The sequence below is a fragment of the Podarcis erhardii genome, assembly GCF_964252035.2.
Source record: "Podarcis erhardii genome assembly, chromosome: 6".
Taxonomy (NCBI): Eukaryota; Metazoa; Chordata; class Lepidosauria; order Squamata; family Lacertidae; genus Podarcis; species Podarcis erhardii.
In genome coordinates this window covers 55,274,450-55,291,574 of record NC_138510.1, presented here as the reverse complement: position 1 = coordinate 55,291,574, position 17,125 = coordinate 55,274,450, and the positions used below count along the sequence as shown (strand labels likewise).

Below are 17,125 nucleotides of genomic sequence, written 5' to 3'. Positions count from 1 at the left end.
AAGAGAGATACCTGGGGACAAAATTTCAATCTTGCACCCCCTGGCTGAAGACCTCCCTATTTGCCTAATGGTTTTAGGTGACCTTTTAGTCGGATTTTGCCCTTCCACTGAACTTTTGCATGTTCAGTTTGCCTCATATGTGTTTGCTGTATAGTCATAGCTAGATTGGTTGGGATTTTTTTGTTTTTGTTTTAAAAACAACATTGTTTTTATAAATCGGCTGAGTAGTTTTACTCTCACCTTCGTACACTGCCTTAGAACCCTCTCTATAATGGAGTGCCTAAGAACAATTTAGTAGGTGCTTCCAGATGGGTGTTCCTTTTGGAACCAGATCTCCTAATGCATGAAAGCTTTTTTGCAGCAGCCACACAATGTGAGCATCAAAATACCAACCCATACCCCCCTACCCAACACAATCCGGACTTACCCTTCCTCTGGAAAATGAGGTGGCCCTGGTCTCAGCTGACCAGTTTGCAAATTAAACCCCAGCCTAGAAACATGCTAAAAAAATAGAACAGCTTAATCCTTGATATACTAGCTATTCAGTTACAGAAAGATTTTGACTTGATTAGAAGACAGCAGTCTGAGGTGCCAGGAGGATCACACTTGCTATCTGAAGAGGGTTTCCGCTGAAACCACCCTTGGCTCAGAACCAGGCCTGGGCAGGTAGGTGGGGGAAGCTGGGTACAATTGCCCTGGGCTTTGGATGGCTAAGCTGGCCAGGGGAGGGCAGGCCAGGGGCTGCCATGCCAGGCCTCAGAGAAGCTCTGCATGGGCCTGCTGAGAACTACAGCAACACTAGACCCAGCAGGCATTCTTGACTGCAGAATGCCACCTGTGTGTAGTGGCAACCATGGGCCACTCACTGCCTCTCAGTCTAGCCTACCTCATAGGGTTGTGGGGAGAAAATGAGGCAATGTGTGCCACCTTGAGGTCCTTGGAGAAAAAAGATGGAGTGTGTATGTGTGTGTACGGGCCACTTCTCAGCCTCTCTTGGGTCTAGCAATCTAAAATGCCAAACCTCCAGACACATGAAACAAAAAATAGACGAGGGAATGTGCAAAGTGTATCCCCCCCTTTAACACAGCCCCTTTCACATGCACCCAGCTTTCTGAGTAAGGAGCGTGTCTTCGTCCCTGACGCGCCTCATAGCAGAGCCCTCCTTTGCCCCAGTCTAGGTTCCCGTCGGAGAATGCCTCGCCCCGATCTTTCGCATCTTTCCTTTCGGGATCTCTCTCCCCTCCCTCCCGGGAGTCCCGTCTGGCTCTACCTTGAGCTCCGCGGCGCTTTGTTTGTGCACCAGGCGCCCTCTTGCGGCAGGAGCCGCCCTCTCCAGGCTTGGCCGCCGCGAAGTCGCAGGCGGGATGGGAAAGAAAAGTTTGGGAAAGTTTGGAAGTTGCTGCGAAGTTGTTTCTTTTTTCCCCTTTTTCTCCCTTCTTTTTGGCCTCCTGGCTTTTCCTCGCCGTGTTTGAAAACTGACATGATGACATCCACAGCAGTGCCCGCCTTCCTGTGCCTGTTCAAATAGGATTCCCTCCGTCTCTCGCCATCTCAAACCCGGGATCGGCACCACCTCCGCCCCCCCCCCCCGCAGACAAACCTTGACTCTCCCACCTCCTTCCTTCTGAAGGCGCAGAGGGGGGGCGGGTAGAGACCCAAGCAACTCCTGGGCAGCGCAGAAAGTTTACCGCGCCGAAGAGTCCCATTGCCCCCCAAGCATGATAGAGGCTCAGGATCAACGCCGGGACCCCCAGGATCGCCCTTGTGGGGCCATCTAAGTCCCCATTCTCTTTTTTGCAAGCTTTCTTCAGCTGCTCCCTCTTCCCTTCCTTATTATTATTATTTTATTTTTGCACTTGTCAGATGCGGACGGGACCGTGGCCGGGACCGAAGCACCCGAGGCGAGACCGGGCGGAGAGTTCCCTCTGAAGGCAGCCGGCAAGGCGGGTCCCCCGGGAGGAGCAGGATGCAGCCCCACCTGGCGCTGATGTGCTTGGCTGTCGTCGGGGGGGTGCTGCCGGCGTCGGCGCGCCCGGAGCCCAGGAGGCGCCAGCAGATGGACCCAGGGCGCTGCGAGCTGCCCCGATCGGTGAGCTGGAGGGGAAGGGGAGGAGGAGGCCCGGGAGTCGGGGTGGGGGGTCAGTGATTGCCAGTGCTTAAGGGGGTATCTGGCGCAGAGGCAGCGCCACATGCCACCGTCAACTTTGAGACTCTTCTTCTTCTACTGCGATGGTCCCCAGCGACGACCCATAGTGCCGGTGCCCCTTTCTAAAGTTTCTGAAGATAACACCCCCCCCCCGCAACACCCGCACTACACTAAGGCGCGGGCCAATTACGCGGGTCAGTTCCTGCCTTTCCTGGCTGCTCCTGGGTGTCCTAGCGAGGAACCCCTCTGCAAGGGGGGAGAGAGCGAGATAGATGGATATGGCTCCTACTAGGGAGCGCCGATCGTCCGCCCCCCAGGGAAGCAGAGGTTGTGCCCCTCGACACCTGAGGAAGTGGGGTGGGATCGAGCGAGCAGGTTTGGGGAAAGGAAGCGATGCCCTTCTTTCCTTCTGCGGGTTGCACAGCCCCTAACACACTGCTGGCGTGAAACAGGAGTAGTTGGACTACTACCGGTCAGGACACTTTGCCTTCCCGTCCTTGGGTACCACTTAGCAAGAAATCTTTCTCGCCCTTCTGCTCCTCCTCTATGGAGGTGCCCGCAAAACAATCTAGATTTCTCACATAACTTGCAAAATAGTTAATGCCAGATAAAGGACTGGAGCCCTATTCCCAGAGTTCAAGAAACATTGGCAAATTAGTTGAGATTTGCCAGGTAACCCTTTATCTCCTCCCGTGTGTGGCAAGCTTGTCAACTTCCCCATTGTCACAATTTCATATTTAGACAGTCTCACAGAAGCTTTAGATCTCCGGAGGGATATTGATTTCCTGCAAGATCCTGTTAGTTACTGTATGTTGAAATCTTCAATTTTCTGCACTGAATAGGCTAGGGCTATGGGTTGTATTCAACTTTCATAGACAATGTAATGAGGTTTTTGTTTTGTTTTTTTTTTTTAAAAAAAAATGCTGCTTGTAAGTTATGGTTCATAGGAACAATTCAAAAGGGCAGTCAATGGGGGATTGTATAGGAGAATTCCCCTGCAGAGGGATCCATATTTGTCTACAAACAAATTTGCTCCAAGCTGAAACTTTACATTGTATAGCACAGTGGGTTTCTGTAAATATCAAATGAAGGAATAAATGACCAGAAGCTCTAACCCTGGGTTGGATTTCTGCCTAGATAGTTAAATGTGTAAAGATTCTTTGATCCAGTTTGAGGCATGAGTGTTTATGGGTGTGTATGGGTATATATCTTTTCAAAATCTCTCTCTCTTTCACACACACACACACACACACACACACACACACACACACACACACCACACACACAACACACACAACACACGATGTAATGCCTGCATTCATAAGATAATTCTGTGATTTTATACAATAATCCCCACTTCATAAAGTTAAATCATAAGGTTTTTGGTTTTTTTTATAAAAAAGATGCTTAGTTTTATTTATATCACTTAATTGAATTTTAATACCACTTAATTGTAAATAAAAGACTCCAGTTTTATTGGTATAATGATCTACTCAGTTTTACCACTTTTTTAATCACAAAGGAACATTAACTGGTTGATAAGGCATAAATAATCAGACAACTTTGAGCCTTCATCCTATATTTTATCTTTCTTTCCTGAATGCATGGTTTTTCTACTTGTTTGCTCACATGTTTAATTGCAGACTATGTGAGATTATGGATGCAATCCAGGATCCACTTAACCCAGAGAAGGTCATGCTGGGATAGTTTTACTGGTTTCAGTAGAATAACCGCAGCGTCGATGAACTCTGATTTGCAGTCATGCTTGACTTTCCATACACATACCATATCCACAGGCCTACACGTTGTACATTGCTGCTTCAGTCCTACCAGTCTTATACTGATTCCAATAGATAACTTGCTTTCATGCCAGCATGGTCAGGGCTAGGATATTGTGTACAATGGCAGCCCTCAAAACATTTTGCAAAGTTATGCCATAGGAAATGATTTCAACCACAACGCTGATGGACAGTTCCTGTTTGCACCATCCCTCCCCCCACCGCCCCTTAACTGGTCCTGAATATACTTTTCTCAGCGCTTTACACCATGGGTAGGCAAACTAAGGCCCAGGGGCCGGATCTGGCCTAATCTTCTCAATCCGGCCTGCGCATGTTCTGGGAATCAGCGTGTTTTTACATGAATAAAATGTGTCCTTTTATTTAAAATGCATCTCTGGGTTATTTGTGGGGCATTGGAATTCATTCATCCCCCCTCCAAAAATATATATAGTCTGGCCCCCCACAAGGTCTGAGGGATAGTGGACTGGCCCCTTGCTGAAAAGGTTTGCTGACCCCTGCTTTACACCAAACTGACTCTTGCCTTTTTTTTTTCATTCGCTTTTCCCTAGCAAAGAGACTTGAACTCTTTCCTCTGGACTATCCGGAGGGACCCTCCAGCCTATCTATTTGGAACAATCCATGTGCCTTACACACGCGTGTGGGACTTTGTCCCTGAGAACTCCAAGTCTGCTTTCCAAGCCAGTTCCAGTGTGTACTTTGAGCTGGACCTCACTGACCCCTACACCATTTCGGGCCTGGCCAGCTGTCAGCTGCTACCCCACGGGGAGAACTTGCAAGACGTGCTCCCCCGGGATCTTTACCACCGCCTCAAGCGCCACCTTGAGTATGTCAAATTGATGCTCCCTCATTGGATGACGCCCGACCAACGGGGGAAAGGTCTTTATGCCGATTACCTCTTCAATGCTATTGCTGGGAACTGGGAGCGCAAAAGGCCCGTCTGGGTGATGCTGATGGTCAACTCCCTCACGGAGACAGATATCCGTTCCCGGGGAGTGCCCGTATTGGACCTCTACCTGGCTCAGGAGGCAGAGAGGATGAAGAAAAGGACAGGAGCTGTGGAGAGGGTGGAAGAGCAATGCCATCCACTGAATGGGCTGAACTTCTCCCAGGTAAGGAGATGCAGGCCGTACACACACTTTCAAGAACTCAAGTCTTAAGATAACCTTCTTCCTAAGAAAAATGACCTGTGTTAGTTTGGGCCAGGCAGATACTTGAGACTGATATGAAATACAGTGGTGCCTCGCAAGACGAAATTAATCCGTTCCGTGAGGCTCTTCGTATAGCGGTTTTTTCGTCTTGCGAAGCAAGCCCATTGACAGCTTAGCGGATTAGTGCTATTAGTGGTTTAGTGGCTTTTAGCGGATCCGCTGATAAGCGGCTTATCAGCGGATCAGCTGATAAGCAGCTTAGGGCTTAGGAAAAGGGGGGGGAGGGAAAAAACCCCGCAGGAACTCGCAAGACATTTTCGTCTTGCGAAGCAAGCCCATAGGGAAATTCGTTTTGCGAAGCGCCTCCAAAACGGAAAACCCTTTCGTCTAGCGGGTTTTCCGTCTTGCGAGGCGTTCGTCTTGCGGGGCACCACTGTAGAGACTAGTATGTCTCATATTTAGTTTCTGCTCATTAACAAGATCATTCTATGAGAACATGGGATGTTCATTCTTTCCTACTGGTTGTGTCTTGTTCTCAGCTACACATTGCGTATGAGTTCGTGGGCAAGGAAATGTGGTGTGTGTGTGTTTTTCTGATTGAGTGGCAAAATTCGTTTGAAAGCTTAGGGTGCTGTTCTTTCAGGGGGAACATAATATGTGTGCATACGCAGGCCCAGCTGTTGAGTATGCTTGAGAAACATAATGCAGAGCAATGATGGAGGAGACATTGCCAACGCAGTGGTGCCTCAGTTTCTCTCTGTCACACACACATTGAACATGATGCCAGGCTTTAAAACATGATCGTGTCCTAAAGGCAGAAGATAAGCCATTAGGTATATTCAACGCAAGGAAATGTCTGATGGTGTTAGACTTTTTGTAACAAGGATGGTTGTGTCTTGCTTTTATAATTACGTGATACCCATAGAAAAATATACATGAAACCATGTCTCTCTACATGTTGAGTGCATACTGTGGATAATAGATATAGTATGAGAGCACATGATGCTTCCACAGTGCTGACCAGGTTGAGCTGTGGTCAGTATCTGAATGGGAGTCTACCTGAGGTTTGCCTAGGGAGGAGTGCATGTCTGCTGGCTTCAATTCCACCTTGAAGGAAGCACTGTGATTTAAAAATAAATAAATAAATAAATAAATAAATAAATAAATAAATAAATAAATAAATAAGATACCTTCTCCAATATGCGCACCATTTTGTGTACTCTTTCCTTTATATATTTCACCTGACTTACTTAGATCAGGAAGTGAATTGCTTCCCAACCTGTTACACATAAAGCATAGCAGTTTGTTGATCCTGCAGCATTTTCTAGGAATCTCGTCACTTCCTGTTTTAAAGAGCTAAGGGAAAGAAGGAAGGAAAGTTCCTGGATGTGTTTACTGTTTTTATAGCTGTTTGTATATAGAGAGTAAAGAAGTGGCTTATGTTGTTATGAGGCGAGTTAACTTTAAATTTGTTGTGAAAGACAATGTGTTTATTTAAAAACTCTCTTCTGAAAAACTTTTGTCTCTCCATTTCTGAGGGTAGATCTTGTCTTTGTTGACAGATCTCAATATAAGTCCACGCTATATATTATTTAGGTTTAAGGAATTCACCAGCATCTATTCTAAATTTAGCATTTTTTTCCTGCAATTGTTCATGTTAAATCCAAAAGTCTTGGTTACCTGGCTTGTGTCTGTTTTTTTTATCACATTTTAAATCAGAGATGTCCTCTATTTACAACAATACCCTCAGCACTGGACACTCTTTGCTTTCATAATCTATGTACCTTTCTTGATAATGGGTTTCAGATGTTTTTCTGAAGAAAAAATTCTCTGCACCATTTTGGACAGAGTGGCTGTTTTCCATTAACAATCTCCAAAATATCACCTGTGAAAATATATAATTAGTTGATAGGTGTGCCAAAAATAGAAGGCTGGGTTGGAATAAAATGGGAAAAACATGCTAGCTGAGACATGATTTACTAGTGCAGTGTATCCTGTTGGTGATGTTGGGCTTGCTGGACAAATAACGTCAGTCCTTCTATGACCCCAGCAGAAATGTACACAACTCTGGGGAGAAAAGCATCAGGGACTTTTCTTGGCAATTTTTACAACTGTATGACATTCATTACATAACTCTCCAGAAGTTCCTTTTCAAATGAGATACTAATTTCAAGGCAGAACAAAAAGAGCAGAAGTGATGTTTCTCCTCCCTTTGGGGAATTTCTCTTATTTCTATGGCTGTCAACTAATTAAACATTTTAGCCATCCAATCCAATAATTTACTCTGTTGTCAAATATATTCTTAAGACTGGTGTAATAATGGGATTGACTAGATGCGTGAACTATTGTCTTATCCCAGGGTTGCCAGCACACAAGTTAGTGTGGATGTTTAAAATGAGATTCCCATTCAATTTAATTTCTTATTTAATATTTTCTATTAATTAGCAGACTAATCATGATACAAGTTATGTTTTAGGGATATTAAGCAGTTGCAAAATACTGTCAAGTTGAGAATCCTTTAACAAGGCATTAGTTTCAATTCAGGTCAAATCTAAACCCACTTTAAAAACAGACAAACCCAATTACTCAGTCACAATGAACAAACTCATCAACATTTTTGATCCTATTCATTTTTAAAGTGAACTGGATGTAAATCTTTTCAATTTTATTCATTTGAAAATTGAAGAAGATACTTTTGACCCAGCTTTCTCCAAAGAGCTGTCAAGTTTTCTACATCAAGTACACCCTACTTGAAACCAAGTTCAGAATAATGAACCAGAAACATAAGGTACCTCTGATGACACTGAGGCTCTATTAGGTTAAATAGTACTCTGATAAAAATGGATAGTTGGAAAGTTTACAAATGTGAATTATATTACACATTTTTGTAGATGGGAGTATAGAGTTATTATTTTCATTAAAAGAAGAATCTCTTGGAGTGGGTCCTAATAATATTGATTTATTTTTTGGTCCCTGGTTTTAACTCTACCAGCAATCACTCTGATACTGTTTTAGTCATCTTTTTAGCATAATGAAGATGATGATGATGATGGAGGAGGAGGAGGAGAGATAATCATATATTCAAGAAGGGCTTTGGCTTCTGAACAAAAGTTGCTTGTTCAGAACATGCTGCTTAGTAAGGAAAGCTGAATAATCTCTGCCATTCAGGAAGAGTTTTAAAATCTCTTTCTCAAATGTGAAGTATTTGCTGCAGAAGTGTTACATTAGACATCACTACGCCCCCAGGGCAGCCACTGGCCTGTATAACATGCTTTCATTTTGTTGGTGCAGGTCCTTGTGGAATAAGTGGAAGCGGTCAACAGCATATTGTGTGACCTCAAATTTGAAAAGTCCCTTTTAAAATCCCCCCTGATTGGGAAAGCAACGTATTCCAAAGTAACATGGGAGGAAAGAAAGCACAACTAGGATTGCTGATCTTTTTCTGTTCTTTTTGGTGCTGTCTAAGAACTGGCTGCACTTGGCACCTGGCAGATTGCTCAAAGGGAGCAATTTGTAATGTTATCATTCTGTCTACCAATCCCACTGTGTGGTGTATTATGGCCTTAATTGAAAGGAGTGGATTACGATGAACTAGATTTCCTCTCTTAATTCTAAATCTTGGATCTTCTCCTGAGAAACATATAATTAGTGGTATTAATGATGGAAATTAGAAAATGACCAGAGTTTGTATTCCAGTGGTATGTCTAGGCCGATGTGAACATCTGTGATCGTTTATAGCCCTGAATCTGTTATGGGCATCAGTTGAGTTTGTTTTAACCTGCTTTCAGCATTACTTTAATTGTAATATATAATCTGAAAAATTTGGAAACAGAGTCCTAGAAAGCATGCTGTACTGAAACATCCTTAAGCATTTGTTTTCAATCTATCCAATTTTCAAACACTTACTGAGGGAAAATAAGTGGTTTGCTTCTCCTCCAGCCAGTCCCTCCCCTTCTCGAAGTGGTTAGCTTCTTTCTTTCTTTTTTACCCTTTTCTCAAGTTTCATGCTACTGGAAATTTAAATAGGATGAATGCATTGTGTCTGCTTAGTTGAAGTTGGCTTCTATTGGTTTCTGAAACAAAGTGAAGATGCTTTAAGGACAGGGAAGAAGATCTCATCTTTGGGGCATCCACCACTACTTAAAATACGATGGAGATTTTAGTGGCATTTGTATCCCTGAAGCAGACTTCTATTGTATCATATTTAATTATGCAAATTTGTCTCTCCCAACCCAGTTTCCATGCCTGTGTGCTCTTGCCCAACTCCTGGTTCATTCCAATTTCTATAGTGTCTTAGAATAGTGCTTACTGCGAGAAGTAAGGTTACAGGGAACCAGGCAGAGGGCTTTCTTGGCAGTGGTGCCCACCCTGTGGAACACCGTCCCACCAGATGTCAAAGAGAAAAACAACTACCAGACTTTTAGAAGACATCTGAAGGCAGCCCAGTTTAGGGAAGTTTTTAACGTTGGATCTTTTATTGTGTTTTTAATATCCTGCTGGAAGCTGCCCAGAGTTGCTGGGGAGGCCTGGCCAGATGGGTGGGGTATAAGTAATAAGTAGTAGTAGTAGTAGTAGTAGTAGTAGTAGTAATAATAATAATAATAATAATAATAATAATAATAATAATAGGATGCTGTAGGGGGGGTATTTGCAGTTTGTGACTCATCAAGTCAAAAATCTATTCAACAGTCATGAGCCTGCTGAATGCCTGAAGTGCATTTGTGCAATCCCAAGCGTGTGGCAAAAAGAGAATTTGCTGAGCTCGACAGACTGCCTTACACAGCTGGTGGCCTGCATTTGCCTCACTGGGCCACAAATTGCACATTTGACTTGGAGGGGGGAGCGTTACAAGATCTGCTTGGGATATGGTACAATAAGGTATTAAATCAGTACCTTTTATAACTTACTTCTCAAAGCTATTAAATACACTTATTCAAACTGAAGATATGTCTTTTCCCAGAACACCACAAGCCCATTGCGGACTGTTTCCTATGCGAACTGCTTATGCCAAAATGAAGTGGTTTGTCTCTAAGGCTGCAATCAAACTCCTGATCTGCCATGTTGGGATGGTTGAATGGGGTGGAGATCTCTTTCTGCTCATCTCAAAACAGCTCCTCTGGCCTCTGCCCACCTGCTGAAAGTGCAGGCAAAGAGAATACCACTGGCAGGATTTCTGTCTGGGCATTCCAGGGTCAAGGGAGAGGGAGAGGCTGGATCCTGAGCTGGCCCCTCTGCTATGGCTTGATGACATCAGGCTCAATCTAGGCCCAATTCGTTCCACTGCCTGCAGCTTGGTGTAGCATGGGGCCAGCTTGGCATCAAGAGTATGAATATATCATTATCATTATTATTACTATTTTGAATTATCAGACTCGGAAGATTCGATGAACTCAGTGGAATTAATCAGTGGTATCTGAAGAAGTGTGCATGCACACGAAAGCTCATACCAAGAACTAACTCAGTTGGTCTTTAAGGTGCTACTGGAAGGAATTTTTTTATTTTGTTTTGACCATGGCAGACCAACACGGCTACCTATCTGTCAGTGGAATTAAGTTAGTGATAAAATTACCATCAATCTGTTCTAGGCATGATTAAGTTTGGATCCAACCCAATTTATCTTCTTTTTCCTGAAAATGCACTACTAACGTATTCAATTGTATGCTAAATTAGGTGGGATTCAGTGGACCCCCAGAACGTGTTTGAATGCAAAGGCTCACGAGATTGACTTGAATAGTTGATCTGGAGTAGGTGTGCACATATTCTGTCGGTGTAACCTGCCTTGTGATCTTCGGCAAAACGTGGCTTATGTGTTTCATGAATGAACAAGGCTGTTAGTCTCTCTTCCATGCATTAAACACAGAGGGCCAAAACAAAACAGATCCCTACATTGCCTATCATGAAGCAGCTGTGGGCGGTCAGAGGAGGCTCCATTTTCAAAGACTCAAAGCAGTGGTGACCTGGGAGTGCTGTTAACCCTTTAGCCTTGCACTGTTTCCCCCAAATCTACCCTGCCTCCCAAAGGTGCAATTAGCCCTGCTAGGGGTCTAATAGCAGCTTTTTGGGGAGGAGGGAGCAGGGTCTAAAAAGCAGGACAATATAAAGAACTAAGGATATCTCTCCCCAGCACCACTGGGGCGGGGGGGCGGGTCTGATTATATGTCCCAAATCATATCTGTTCTAGACCAGAAAGAAAACTTTCTGGGGAATGAGCCACCCTTAGGTGCCAACAAAGGACATGTTGATGCTGTTGTAGCCTAACAGGACTTTAGTATTATTAGTATTAGTACAGTGGTACTTCGGGTTAAGTACTTAATTCGTTCCAGAGCTCCGTTCTTAACCTGAAACTGTTCTTAACCTGAAGCACCACTTTAGCTAATGGGGCCTCCTGCTGCGCCGCGCCACCGGAGCATGATTTCTGTTCTCATCCTGAAGCAAAGTTCTTAACCTGAAGCACTATTTCTGGGTTAACAGAGTCTGTAACCTGAAGCGTATGTAACCTGAAGCGTATGTAACCTTACATAATTTCCCTTTTCATTTTATCCCCACAAAAACCTTGTGATGTAGGTTAGACTGTGGGTGTTTAACTGGTCCAAGTTCACCACAAGAGCTTCATAGCTGAATGGTGATTTGAACTCTGGTCTCCCAGGTCCTAGTCCGATACTCTAACCACCACACCATGCTGGTTCTTGCTGGCCCCACACTTGTGTGAGGTAAAAGTGTGCCACTGGTTTTCTCTCTCTTTCTTTAACATTAGGTTGGGCAGGCTTAACCATGGAAAAACATGGCTATCTCCCCCAGCCTCAAAACTTCAGGCCAGTCACCAGCACAGAGAACCCAGAAACTTGGTTTAAGTCTCCAACCTCTCCATCTTCATCCTCATTTATTTATTTCTGATTTTTCATGTTGCCTTTCTTTCATCTCCTATCACTGGCCCTTTGTATGCATCCTTAATCCGCCTGCAGTTGGAAGCTAAGCCTTTTAGCCTCTTGCTACATTTTTTCAAAAAGTTGCCTTGCTGAGGACTTGACATTAGCATCTTGATTTTTTAAATCTCTTCATTGAAATCCCTCTCCGTAGGGAATTAGGTTCTTTCTCCTTCGATGGGAAATATCTGCCCTGCCTGGTTTCGCCTTCCCTCTTTTATTTTTGCTCATGAATTCGGTTATCTAGATTGCATGATGTCAACCCATGGTGGAATAAATGCAAAAAACAGACAAAATATCAAAGTGGAATTGATTAGATCAAGGGCAACCTCAGAAGAAGAAAAAGAAAGTTTCCAAGGCTTGTCACCCCAGACTTCACACTTAGCCACTCCTGCCTTTTTCCTCTCTTCTTTTTGTGGATAGACAAATAAACTTTTTTGCTTGCTTCCCTCGGCATTAAGTGGCAGAAGTGGCTTTGTTAACAATGTCAGTCTTCATTTCCCAGCTCCCGCTGTTCTATCAAATCCTGAGACATGGCAGCTCTGATTACTCTATTGATAGAATTACAGAGGCTACAAGTGCTATTTAATGAAAGGCTGATGGGTGGCCCATCATATTTGGTCCCTGACAGATATCTGCACTCTCTAAGCTGGTCTCCGCATAGCAGAGCAGCAGGAAACATTAATATACACACAGGACCATATTTTGATGTGCCCTTTGGCTTCCTTTCCTTTCTTTCCCTTTTCCCTTTCAAAAGAGTTTAACAAGCAGAGAAAAGACAGCCAGATTCTTCGCCAATGAAAAGTATCTGTTGAGTGAAGCTAAGCCTGAGAATGCAAAACATTTGGTGCACTAGAACTTGGGTACTATCTGCACTATATATTCAAAGCTATATCATGCTACTTTAAACAGTTGTAGCTTCCCCCAAAGAGTCCTGGAAACTGTAGTTAGTGAAGGGTCCTGAGTGTTGTTCAGAGCAGTGCTTTTTTGGCGGGTACTCAAGGGTACTGTTATGAGAATTATAAGGTCTAAGATGTAAAATAAATATTCATAAGTGTACCAGGCAAACACATACATGTCTGAAACAGTAAAGGAAAACAGTCCTGAAACCATTTTGACTCTCCCAAATTGACCTCAAATGTTTCTCTGCAAGGAGGAAGGAAATGGGAAAAAATCCCCATTGTATCTTTGCTAACAAATCCTGTCTTAAGGGCATATCTGTGCATGAATAGGGTGAGCTTGTGACCTGGATTCAGGAACTGAGCATTTACCATCACAAAAGAATGGCCAGGATGCCCAGGTAAAAGCAATCAGTGACCATTATCGGGTATCTTGGCAGACAGGCTTTCTGCTGTAGACTGCCCCTTCACTGATGTATGTGTGACGTATTGGGGGGGTGGCCTTGAGCTACAGGGTGGCAATTTCAAAAGTCTATATAAGAGCTTGCGCACCAATGTTCTGTGTTCCTCCTCCCTGCTGCATAGGGTGGGTGGGTGAGCACCCTGTTGCAACAGTTTAATAAAGATCAGGCTTACTAGCCACTTTGCTTCTCCATATTCTCTGGTTGGCCTCTGCTGTTTTCTCCTACTGATAGTGAACCTACATAAGGACTCTATATGGGTTCTTGGGTACCCCATAAGGGAAAAGGGGCATTTTTTTTTCTTATGACAGTACTCTATAAGAAAAGCACTGGTTAGGAGACCCCTATTTTCATGACAGACCTACAATTCCCAGAATTCCCCTGAGGAGAGAAATTGACTTGTTAAACCACACTGAGGGGAATAGGAATCTCCGAACAACACTCAGCACATTTATCAAACTGCAGATCCCAGGATTCTTTGGGGGAAGCCATGACTGTTTAAAGTGGAATCATAGTGCTTTAAATGTGTAGTGCAGATGGGGCTGTCATATGCATGATACTGAGTAAGCATGGAAACAAGGTCAACCCATTTCTTTCTTTCTGATTTTTCATGTTGCCTTTCTTTCATCTCCTATCTCCTATGTGAGACCTGAAACAAAAGATTGCTGTGTGGAGTGTTTCTGTTCAAGATTCCATCTAGCTATGCCCTTCCCTAGCTATACTCCCTTCCCTTACCTCCATAGTCTGGTTCTTTTTTTCTTCTCCAGTGCAGGCTTGGGAAGATAACACAGAGAGCATATTTCACATTGGCAAAACTGAGACTTTGGCAAAAGTGCTCCCTGCCACATTAGACCTTTTCCTGTGCTTTGCAAAAGTTTCCTAGCAAGTACTACAGACATGTCCAGGGACACTTTTACTTCTTATCACATGCATGGATTTATTTGGGTGAAAATCTGGTAGGGGTTAAGTGTTTGGAAAATATTTTCTTGTTCATGGAAAATCAAGACTGCAAACCATGTTTTAGCCAAGGCATCAGAGATATTTCCATATCTAGGTCAAGCATTACATGTCACATGGAATATTTATTACATTTTAAAAGGGAAATAAATGCATAGTTTTCTGGACCCTCTTTTTGAATTATGGTGCTGGAGGAGACTCTTGAGAGTCCCATGGACTTCAAGAAGATCAAACCTATCCATTCTTAAGGAAATCAGCCCTGAGTGCTCACTGGAAGGACAGATCCTGAAGCTGAGGCTCCAATGCTTTGGCCACCTCATGAGAAGAGCAGACTCCCTGGAAAAGACCCTGATGTTGGGAAAGATGGAGGGCACAGGAGAAGGAGACGACAGAGGACAAGATGGTTGGGCAGTGTTCTCGAAGCTATGAACATGAGTTTGACCAAACTGCGGGAGGCAGTGGAAGACAGAAGTGCCTGGCGTGCTCTGGTCCATGGGGTCACGAAGAGTCGGACACGACTAAACAACAACAACAACAACAAGTGGACTCTCTAAGGTTGCAATCCCTTCCACATGGTACTCCTGATTTTTTAATGTCCTCTTGGAAAGAAGAGGTTGAGGAAGACCTGTGGCACTGTGGTGATCAGTATGGTGATCAGGCACTGTGTGGTGATCAGTATGGTGATCAGTATGGTGATCAGTATCAGTATGGTGATCAGTATGGTGATCAGGCACTGTGTGGTGATCAGTATGGTGATGCTGTTCACATGATCATTCAGGGGAAAAACAATAAGCAGAAAACACCATTTGCTCGGTGGATGGACATGTTATGACTCCTATTCAAAGATAGGATTCATTCATTGCCTGCCATTTGCTTGCAATCCTGTGCATTACTTGCAGGTAAATCCCATTGGGTTCAGTGGGTGTTACTCCCAGCTGAGCATGCATAGGATGGCAGCCCAAGTCCCCTGATCTCTTGTCTGTAGGATGATGACAGTAAACTACCCTTCTTGGCCTCACAAGGAGGTTGTGGCTATAAATGCATTGCAGATTGTGAGGTTCTCAGATAACAAAGTAATGGAGTCTCCATAAGCCCCTAAGATAGAAAGGGTTTGATCCTTGGACAGGATGTTAGAGCTTTGGCAAAATCCTTCCTTTTAAGGTCAACAAGAAAGGACAACTAGAATAAATGTTACAAACAGAAAAGCTGCTTATCAGCCCTTGTTTACCTCTTTATATCCTTATCCCTATGTGTGGAAATTGCAAATCCCATCCTAGAAACTCTGGCATAAGTTTAGTGTAAAAGAAAGCTTTGCTTGTTCCCTAGACCAAGATATTCCAAGAAGGGGTGGGGGTGGCATCCTTAGACCATATATAGTTACATATGAGAAGTGATTCATCTGCTAAGATCATACAAGTGATTGGTATCTGTTAGGCTCACTGGAAATGACAGATCTAAAGAAATAGCATTGGTGGTATTTTGTGTGCATGTGAACAATAGCAAAGTATAATTTCTGCTTTTTTACACCTGCTTTTGAGTTGGAGGCATTAATGACAAACATTGAATAGTGCTGGTAATTAGAACATTTTCAAAGTGGGATCATAGTGCCTTAAATGTGTAGTGAAGAACAAATGTCTCCTTGTGTATTAGAAAGCTGGCTTCACAATATGTGAACTGGATGCAAAACCTCTTCATACACACATGCCAGTGGACATTGTTTTGCTACCTAGAGAGGCTCTCCATCTCAGAAACATATTTTGCAGAAGGCATCATTTCCTAAGACCCTACCTGCTTTACCACTGTTGAACTCAATAAGAAAATTAATATGCTATGCTAAAGTTATCTCCACCTGGGCAGATTTATGACCACATTATATGTGCTGTTCCCTAATGTAAGAAATGCATGAGTCCCAGAAAACCTGAAAATGTAACTTGCAAATAAAATTACAAGAATTTTACAGTATTCATTAACCTCCACCTACAAAGCTTTAGGCTACAAAGCAACCTTCGAAAGGGTAACTTCTTTAAGATGCAAATGGTAGGCAATCCGATTTTTAAAAAGATTTGGAAATTTATGAGAGATCGAGTGATGTGTGGGATCCAGGATTCGGCTGTCCTTGAGAGCTGCATTCTTCCAGTACTCCATTGCTGCCTTAAAAGGCTCAGGACCAATAAAGGTGAATGCATTTAGTTTTACAGTGGTGCAGAAGTCAGTAATTGAGAAAATGATAAAACTTGGACTAAATTTTGAGATACCCTTTTTAAATGTCATTATTTTTGGGGTGGGCTGGCCTAGTATAATAAACACTTTGGATTGGTCTCCTAGTTATTTTTTCACCAATATAGTCCTAACTAATACAATGCATGCAAGATCAGGAGCATAATTAAAAAATAAAATAAAAACAAATTATACCCTCCATACCCTCCAAGTGGCCCGATTTTAAATATATTTTAATCACCCTAACAGCACATCATGTGCTGATATGTTGAGAGAGAATGTACACATCTGTGCCTATATGCATGTACCCTTGTAAGATGACAGATGTGGAAATGCAGCTTGTTCTGCATTTCATTTCACAATGAAATGTGCACAAACACTCCTTGTGTACAGCAGAAGTTTTCTGTTTGTGTTCTAGTTTATATAACACCAGCAACAGGAAAAGCATCTGTTGTACCATCATCTTTGTTAGGAAGTCTCAGTTTGATACCCATATACGTATCATCAAAATGAAAATAGATGGCATTATATGCTAAATTTCATGTTGCATCACTGGTAGGGATTCATAGAGATCC

General features: G+C 43.3%; 1 protein-coding gene across 1 annotated transcript in view; it reads left to right on the top strand.

Annotated features, from left to right (window-relative positions):
* The first annotated feature begins 1,353 nt into the window (after window positions 1-1,353).
* Window positions 1,354-17,125, top strand: part of TRABD2B (TraB domain containing 2B) — a 244,683-nt gene continuing 228,911 nt past the window's right edge. The window contains exons 1-2 of the mRNA XM_081868259.1: window positions 1,354-2,089; window positions 4,494-5,054. Coding sequence (XP_081724385.1) covers window positions 1,967-2,089; window positions 4,494-5,054 — 684 coding nt within the window. The 5' untranslated portion in view covers window positions 1,354-1,966. The remainder of the gene's footprint in view (window positions 2,090-4,493; window positions 5,055-17,125) is intronic.